General features: G+C 38.1%; 1 protein-coding gene across 3 annotated transcripts in view; it reads right to left on the bottom strand.

The window, feature by feature from the left end:
- The window catches only part of entpd1 (ectonucleoside triphosphate diphosphohydrolase 1), a 20,871-nt gene extending 12,220 nt beyond the window's left edge, over positions 1 to 8,651 (bottom strand). The window contains exons 1-2 of one of the 3 annotated variants that reach the window (XM_013911650.1): positions 8,622 to 8,650; positions 3,104 to 3,231 (exon numbers count right to left, since the gene is read on the bottom strand). Coding sequence is in view for 1 of the 3 variants with exons in the window: in XM_005736503.1 (XP_005736560.1) it covers positions 8,622 to 8,637 (16 nt within the window). In the remaining 2 variants the exon portion in view is untranslated. Of the gene's footprint in view, positions 1 to 3,103; positions 3,232 to 7,921; positions 7,968 to 8,621 lie in introns of those variants that run through there. The other 2 variants (XM_005736503.1, XM_013911651.1) reach the window with 2 other exon arrangements.
- Positions 8,652 to 8,657: the final 6 nt, after the last annotated feature.

The following is an 8,657-nucleotide window of genomic DNA, read 5'->3' as shown; positions in this document are numbered from 1 at the left end:
CCCCTGAACATGACCTGCCTGCAGATTTGTTGATCCATTCACAGATGGTTTCTGTCATTTGTTTTCCTCTCTTGCAACACACATGCACATACATAATCAAACATACACTAGAGAATGATTGCCAACCTTCCTACCTTCAGAGAGCTGTATAATTCAAGCCTTCCCACAATAATACATTAATTACACACTCCTGTAATAAATATCCTGCAATTGGTTCAACATCACTTCCAAGAAATGGCGTTTAAAAGCATCGCCTGTACACCCATTGAAGCAGACTATCCATTTCTAACATTTGACACAGGTGATTTTAAGAAATCCAACTTTTAGAGTTACTTAAATACTGTAACAGAGTATAAAAATACATTTGTCCTGTGGGTCTCCCAAATATGCTGCCTCCCTAAATCATCGCTTGATTATCAAAACTTGAAGCATCCTTGCTCTGGAATAATGGTAACAATAAAACAAATTAAACGCCCACTAAATTAAAATAAGCAACTTAGATGCTTGAAAAATAAATGTCCAAATGGAGATATTTCAAAGCTTGCAAGTTCCTTGTATTTTCACTCTCAGCTCTGTACATAGTACAACCCAGCACATGACAGTAGCTGTAGACTTGTAAAAGTACATTATGTTAAAACAGTGATAAAACATTACCACAACAGACTGACGAAAGGTCAGCTGGGATAGGCTCTAGGAGCCTGAATTTGGAGAAGTGGAAGTGTACGGATGAATGCATAAGTATTGTTTTAAAGCCTATTTCCTATAGCTTTTAATACAGCTTGATGGATATTTCCTCTCTAACAATGGCTACATGGTAGGAGTCGGAAGAGCAAGAACTTTTTAAGCCTCCTGTACTTTTAAAAAAGTTCCACATAATTCCACTATTTTAATATATACATCTCAATTTAGTTTTGAACTCTTGCTTTTAAGGAAGTTTGTGAGTTTGTGATTAACAAAGGGTAGATCTGAATCAGAAACTGAGGACACTGCTAGCTCATATGTTAGGGACTTGTCTATCAAAAGTCATCCCATAAAGCAAACCAAGCTTTATTGTCTGTTTGACATTAACGGGGGACCATGATTTACAAAATGTATAACATCCTGTAGTAAAGAAGAGTTATGGCTAGTGGTTGTAACCATAAACTAATAAGGAAAATGTTTACTGAGCCAATGAATCAAGTGAGAACTAGGGAATCAGACATTCCTTTGTATCCCGAGGAGTCTTCCTTGATCAGTGTGAGGATAATCCAGAAAAAAAACTTCAGAATATTCAGCATTCATTTTGAATTAGATGTAGGTGACTATTTTTAATATGAAACAATAAAATGTTTATCTGTTGCTACAAGGTCCCACCAACAACAGTGTTATAGTCAGTGTTGGGGAATAACGGCATATATACGTATTTAAAATACAAAATATGAGTAACTTTATTTCATTACAATTACCATTTAAATGATGTGATGAAGTTATAATTAGAATATAGTTATTTTGTTGAAATAAATGGATTACAAGGCAGTCATTTCCTGTTTCATATGTTAGGCTATCCCCTCCCTAATTTTGGTAATTAAATGCATTGCCAGAAACCCAAACAAAACACGCAATAAGAGGCTCTAATGTAAGCATTGGTGGCGTCAGTTACACAATGGACCCATTAGGATGCTCCTCTACAGTAAATATATTGTCTATTCAGGGAGATTTGGGCTTAACAGCCAATTGGTGGAGAAAAACAAACAAGAATTTGCAGGATGTGATTGCTACATTCATGTAGTTGTAAAAAGCATGACAATATATTAAGTAATCCAAAGTATTCAGAATATGTTACTAACATTGAGTAACTTAACAGAATACATTACAAACTACATTTTGGGACATGTATTCTGTAATCTGTAGTAAAAGTAACTTTCCCAACACTGGTTATAGTGAAATAATAGTGACACAGCAATGTATACAGCGGTTCATAGCATTTTATGGCCTGCAAACCACGTCTGGCCATTTGGTTTAAATAAACTACTTACATTTGAATCCTAAACATTATACAGTTTTGCCCATTTTGGTCACCAGACACTCTTTAATAAATTACCTATCAGAGAACAGCTTACTGTTTTTGTTTTTCGTGTGTGTGTGTTTTTTGTAGGACTGCTAAAATAGCCCCAGAAATTTTTTTTCTTTTATTTACTTACGTGTGTGCAAGCATATGCACATGAAATTCAAGATGTTGACTGATGCAGAGCTGCAACAGACATCTGAACCTTTGGCAGCAAAGCTGCAAAAGCAACAACGATCTTTTTTTTTTTTCTTTTTTTTACCAAGCTTTACACAGGGATCGAGTAGTCAAGACCAGCTTTGGATTTCCCACAAAATCGCAAAAAACAGTGAGCCATGATCTTTTCAGGATTTTTATGAACAAGTGTTTGGTGGACTCTGCCGTGCTAATGTGCCTTGAGGGGTAAAAATAAAAAAGAATTTGACAACGTGCCACCATCAAGCGACCCTCAACAAGATGGATTGAAGACACTCCAAAGAATCTGGAGCTTTGGTTGAAAAACAAAGCAAACATTTCGACTTTTTCTTCTTGGCACTGGACAACAGCTGTGACATTTGTGAGTCAAGTTATTCAATCATTCCCAGTTATTGCACATGGGAAAATGAAAGAATTTGAGATTACAGAAGAATTGATAACAGTACGCTCAATGAAAGGGAATACACCAAGAAGTGATTTGCTCACAGAGGTAAATGCATGACTGACCCTCGAACTGAAATGGGTCAAAATGACAAGCGTTGCAACTGATGACCAAATCTGACATAGAAAAATTACGGACTTTTGAAGTAGGTGCGAGATAAAGTGCCTGAAATTAACCCAGAACTGAAATTGGAATTTTTGCATTTTATTTATGGGAAAATATCTAGTAACACAGCATAAGTCAGACGTAAGTACAAAAATAGCCTAGGTAGAGTTTTCCTTTAAAATTGTAAGTAAATGTATAGCATAACCGCTTAATGTCTTAGTTTAAAAATAAATAAAGTAACATATCTTTGTTCCTCTTTAGAGAACCTGCACTATATTCTCTCGTAATAAAACTGAAATTGAAAAAATATTTTCTACCTGGGATGTTGCCACCAGATGCTTTCCATTCACCATTGTGCTTCCTCTCATTTGGAGTTAGCAGTTTTCAGTGGAATCATCAACTGCTAGTATCTCCGCCTTTGTAGCCTTGATGGCGCGTGTTTTGCCTTAAATCATGAAACAAATTTATTTCCACCTTTATCAGGGGTAGTTCATCTTGTTTTTCATTTTTCTGCGTATTTAAAGCAGTGTGCTTTGCCACGGGTTCCCAAAATTGCTCCATGACACGGTTCTCACTGTTGGACATGTTGGGCCTTGTCTTGTTTGTGTGTGCTAGAAAGGATATGACACTTTTATATCATATGAAAGTTTTGACCTGTATTATTGTAGATGGCAGAACCCTTCTTAAAATTTTCACACTGAAGAAGGAAAAAAAGACAGCATCGATACTGAAGTTTCCACATTAGTTAAGCTCATCAAAAGCTTATATAATGCCACTAACTCAGCATTCCTGTCTGAACTACATCATTTGAGGCTATTCACTTGCTGCAGAAGAAATATGGACTTAATCAAACTTTTTCTTGAGGGCACGCAGCTGCAGAGGTGCAAGAATGAAGCCACATGTTGACGTATTAAACATTTTTAGAATTGGATCTTGTTCATCTCCAGTAAATATAGGGTCTCATCCTCCTTGCAGTGATGGGGAAAATTGGTGGTTGCCTGGGTATTTCTCTGAATTTTCTGGCATTTTGTAACCAGTAAGAGCTGACTGACTTCCTGACTGAGTGTGTAATGTCTTTTACCTCTGGGTAACCACTTTTGATCACAAGGCGATCGCACAGGTCAACTTGTAGCAAACCTCTGTCCATGTAACAGTGGTCCGATTCAGACATACTGTTGACAGATTATTGAATGTATGCAAATAATAAGCAGACTGACTGACCCAGTTCCCATTTTCACAGCAACCACTTGAAAGGCAAATGGATCATAATTTCATTCCAAATGTCACAATAACTGTGCTTTTGCTGCAGTCTTCAACAACTGCTTTAACTATTCTGACTGTGACATAAATAAAAGAACAAAACTTGGCATCAGTGACTCACTCCGTTAATTACAAGAGACTCCTACTTATTATCGTACAATATCGAAGTCTAGAAGTGACGTGTAACCAATGAGTTATAAAGGTGGCAGACAGAACTGAACCTTGCCCTGTCTTAAAGTTACTGTCAAGTCTGAGTGTGCAGCAGCTTGGAGCAATTTGTCTCAAAGTCCTCCTTTCATTTGCTTTGAGATTAAAGTGGGGGAAGACTGCGACTTTATATGTAACCACGTAAGAATGATATAGCTGTTGGCTAAAAGGATACCAAAACATGCTGAGACAGAGAATGGGGGTTTACCTGAGCAGAAAATTTGGCAAATGACATCAGAGGAATTCTCTTGCAACATCAACAGGTTTTTACATACGGAATAAGGTTTGCTTTTCTGTGTTGTGAGGAACTTTAATGGCACTGTGCCTTCTCGAATCATTAGAAATATAAGCATAGTCTAATCCTTAGTCTAAAACCAAATATTATTTCCAAACATTCCTGTGAACAAACAAAACTCCCCTCATTACACACAACTGTCTGCCAGATACACACACACACACACACACACAGTCTCCTGTTCCCAAGCATACAGATTTGGCAAGCATTTCCCACAGACACGCCGCCAGTGTTTTCATTTCCGATCCCTTGTAAGCACAATTGTATTGCTGAGGTGGATTGTTCGAACCTCGAAGTCATGACAGAGTGCTGGGAAAAAGATGCCACAAGGGGCCACTGGAAAAGCATAGCATCTGCTATCATTTAGTTGATATGCAGAATTTATTATTTTTTTTTGTTAACATTAAAGCCTTTTTTTTTTATCATGCCCTGAATTTGCTTGAACTTTTACCTTTCAGGATGCAGGCAGTTGAAAGAACAGGGTTTAAAATAACATTTACAGGAACCCCTGCTGCCTAAAGTATGCATGAGTGCTGTTCACATAGACAACATGTGGAGCTTTTATCTATAGAAACAATGTTCAGTAACTGAGGCACATAGAATAACATTAACAACACAAATCCATCCGTACACTCATCTTTCTGTCTCATAGTGATCACTCCCTGCACTTTATGTAGTCCTAAATGTACTTGTGTAAGACTTTAAGAATTTAAACATCATACAAAAAACAGATACAGATTTGACTTAAATTCACCAAAAAAGCAAAAAAAAAAAGCACTGAAATACCTCTTTACTGTCAGTATGTTAAAGAGCACTGAGGTTTGTTTGTTTTCTGAATGGTGTGACACAAAAAAAGTCTCCACCCCTGCTGATGGGAAAATTTGGACTCATGAAACGCCTGTCATAAAGATATGGAGAGGAAGAGAAAGAACGATAGAGGCACATGATTGAGGTTGTTTTGCATCAGCAGATGCTGAGAGGGCTGTTGCTTTACATTTAGTGATGAGTCAATGGGTGACACAGCTAGAGATTTGCTCATGTGGTTTTATAATGACGGGAAGACGAGACAACAACCTGCCTTCGAGGCAGAACTTAAAATCGTTGTGCTGCTCTGGTGGTTTGGCTTTAATTACTCATAAACATATGTGGACACACGCAGACTGTCTGAACGTACATCTGTGTGTGTTGCATAAAGACAGACTCAGCAGAACATGCCTTAGAGCATAGTAATCTAAGTGTTTGTATCCTCTATTTAACAAAAAATAAATAAATAGATCTGTGGTGGGAAAGTCGTCCAGTTTAAAATGTCTGAAAATTTGAATTAGCATGATTGGTCAGTTTAAAAAGAACAGCCATAAAAGGAAGTCATCAAATGAGGAAGGTGTATATAAACACTAACTGTCAGATGGAATAATTAAAACTAAAGATTACTACAGGTTCATGATACTAGATATCTGCAGTGGAACAGCTGGAATGTTTTGTTTTCAGGTGTTGTGGAGGAAGCATTTAAAACCATTTAAACCAGTTCAGTACCAGTAAATTGTACCGAGCTGCTTGTAAGTGCAACCTGATCCTTGCAACCTGATGAAAACAATGTTTTTTAATATTAAACTTTTAGAATAATGGATTATGTTAATGTTGTACAGGAGCAAACAGAACTTGTATAGATTCTCATGTGGTCTAGGTTGGGGTAATGGAAAAAATTACGTTTTTGAAGATATTTCCGCTGTCATTTAAGAGGCTTCTTCACTTCTAAAAACACAGTTTGGGTGGAGGTTGTCCTCTTTTTGCAGGTGGTAATGAGGTTGACACATTATTGATTGTTAATGAGAAAAGGCATTGGTCATTACAGTCAGTGGAGGTTAAGGTTGAAACCACTGTGGGAATTTGCCCAGGCCTGTTATTTGGCCCAGTGAGATCTTGTCAACTACAAATTCGTGTATTTGCACTCCCTGTTTGGTCATACACCACTACTGTATTTAATCAGTGGTAATTATTAAATCCAGGTTCTTTTTCCCATAGTTTGTTTTTGTCCTCGCTCTGTCTTCTTCTCTCTCCCCTCACTCCCAACCAGCTACAACAGATGGCTGCCTTCCCTGAGGTTTCTTTCTTCCTTCCCACTGTCACCAAGGGGTTCTCTCTGTTATTGCATGATCTTTACAAAATAAAGCACCTTGAGGCAACTGTTGTGAATTTGCACTATATAAATAAAATTAAATTGATTTCAATAGAGTGCCTCTCCTCCTCACGGACAGGCACATGGCGAAGAGTTTCTCACGCGCATCACAAGCAGCTACGCCAGGGGTGTCGAACTCCAGGCCTCAAGGGCCGGTGTCCTGCAGGTTTTAGATATCACCGTGGGTCAACACACCCGAATGAAATGATTAGTTCATTGCCAGGCTTCTGGAGAACTTCAAGACATGTTGAGGAGGTAATTTAGCCATTTAAATCAGCTGTGTTGGATCAAGGACACATCTAAAACCTGCAGGATACCGGCCCTCGAGGCCTGGAGTTCGACACCTGTGAGCTACGCCTTGCCAAACAACATCCTTGACTTATTCTATGAATTTTTGTTTCTACATGTTGTGTCCTCATTTGTTGTTTATGTTAAGAGGGAGGCAACATCGCCTACTTGGCATATCTATAAATATATTTTAGACTTGTGAATTGTGAAACAGCTGCTTCCTGTAAAGGGGAACCTCTGGCAACATCATATGATGAGAAATGTGAGGAACCATCCCTGCTTGCCATGGGGAAGTGATCTGTCCTTAGTGCTTAGTCCAGTCTGACCTTGCAGGACAGACTGGTGCTGACCTCGAGCTCAACTGGACCAACATGAACTTAAGCAGTAAAAATAACTATTGCTGTTTCAGTCCAAAACAACCCAATGAGTAACCAGTAACACAATGGTGTTTTCATGATTGCTCTGTTGCTTTGTCTTTACACTTTAAGATAAGCTACATGTCACCAAACATGCACATATGTGACATTTGTACACATTTGTGGTAATGACTACACATTCCTGATGCACAAGCAGCCCGACACTAACCCTGGTACGCTGTAAGGACTTTGAAGAGACAAGTCGTCCAAATTAGGAATAAACTAATTTTCTTCCTTACATCTAGTAATATCAAGCTTTTCAGATTGTTTTTATTTTTAACTGCATATAAAAGTGACTCATTTGTAGTATTCAGAAACACTGACAGTACATGAACCAATTTCCTGAGAATCTGAGGGAGGTGGAAGGCATTTGACACCAACACTGACTTAACTGGATTTTTCAAACATTTTAAAATTCAATTATTGCAATAGTAACTTTTTTTTTTTTTAAAGAGGACTAGGCTATCCCAAATACTAAAAATGAAAAACTCACCACCACAAATGTAGTTGTACTTCTTTAAATTTGCAGTGCTCACATCATTGAAAATGATCTCTAAATGACTAAAGAATAAGGAGAATAGAAACCGGAAGATAAGCTGAAAAATGTTCTCTAATTCAGAGACAGCTTAAACTAAACTCATTGATTACTTTTGACTCAGCTGTACCCTTACCCTCCTTCACAGTGATAGAATAATCAGGCAGATATCAGTACAAATACCCATAATAGTTTAACAGTCAAACTGATTAGATACGATTAGCTGGATTCAGTTAATATGATAAAAAATTGGGCTAATAAAAAAGGACTTTGTCTGATAAACTGTGATTAACCTTTCTTAATCATGGGAGTAACTCTGTGTACGTGTGCCTCTGTGTTTGTCATCAGCTACACATGGCCCATCAGTATCCCACTGACTCACATATGTTGAACGCACATGAGACATCTGGTTATGCCGTCTGTATGCACGGTCTAACACATGCTGTGGAAAAGTGATCGACCTGCCTCCATGCACTGCTACACAGCTGCTACATGTAGTAAGACAAGTCACACAGTTGGAAGAGAACATGCACTCACTTGACGTTTAACGTCTATTGAAAAGACTGCTGCAACATCCTACTGCTGGATACACTGGCAAGGATTTCCTACTTTTGTGCGTGCATTTGTGTGTGTGTACCAGTCAAAGCAGTACACCTACCTCTTTGTGCAGACATGGGTTCTTTCTCAGCAGCCA

The sequence above is a fragment of the Pundamilia nyererei genome, unplaced genomic scaffold (assembly GCF_000239375.1).
Source record: "Pundamilia nyererei isolate P.nyererei 1_Seehausen unplaced genomic scaffold, PunNye1.0 scaffold00069, whole genome shotgun sequence".
Taxonomy (NCBI): Eukaryota; Metazoa; Chordata; class Actinopteri; order Cichliformes; family Cichlidae; genus Pundamilia; species Pundamilia nyererei.
This window is presented reverse-complemented; position numbering and strand designations above follow the sequence as displayed.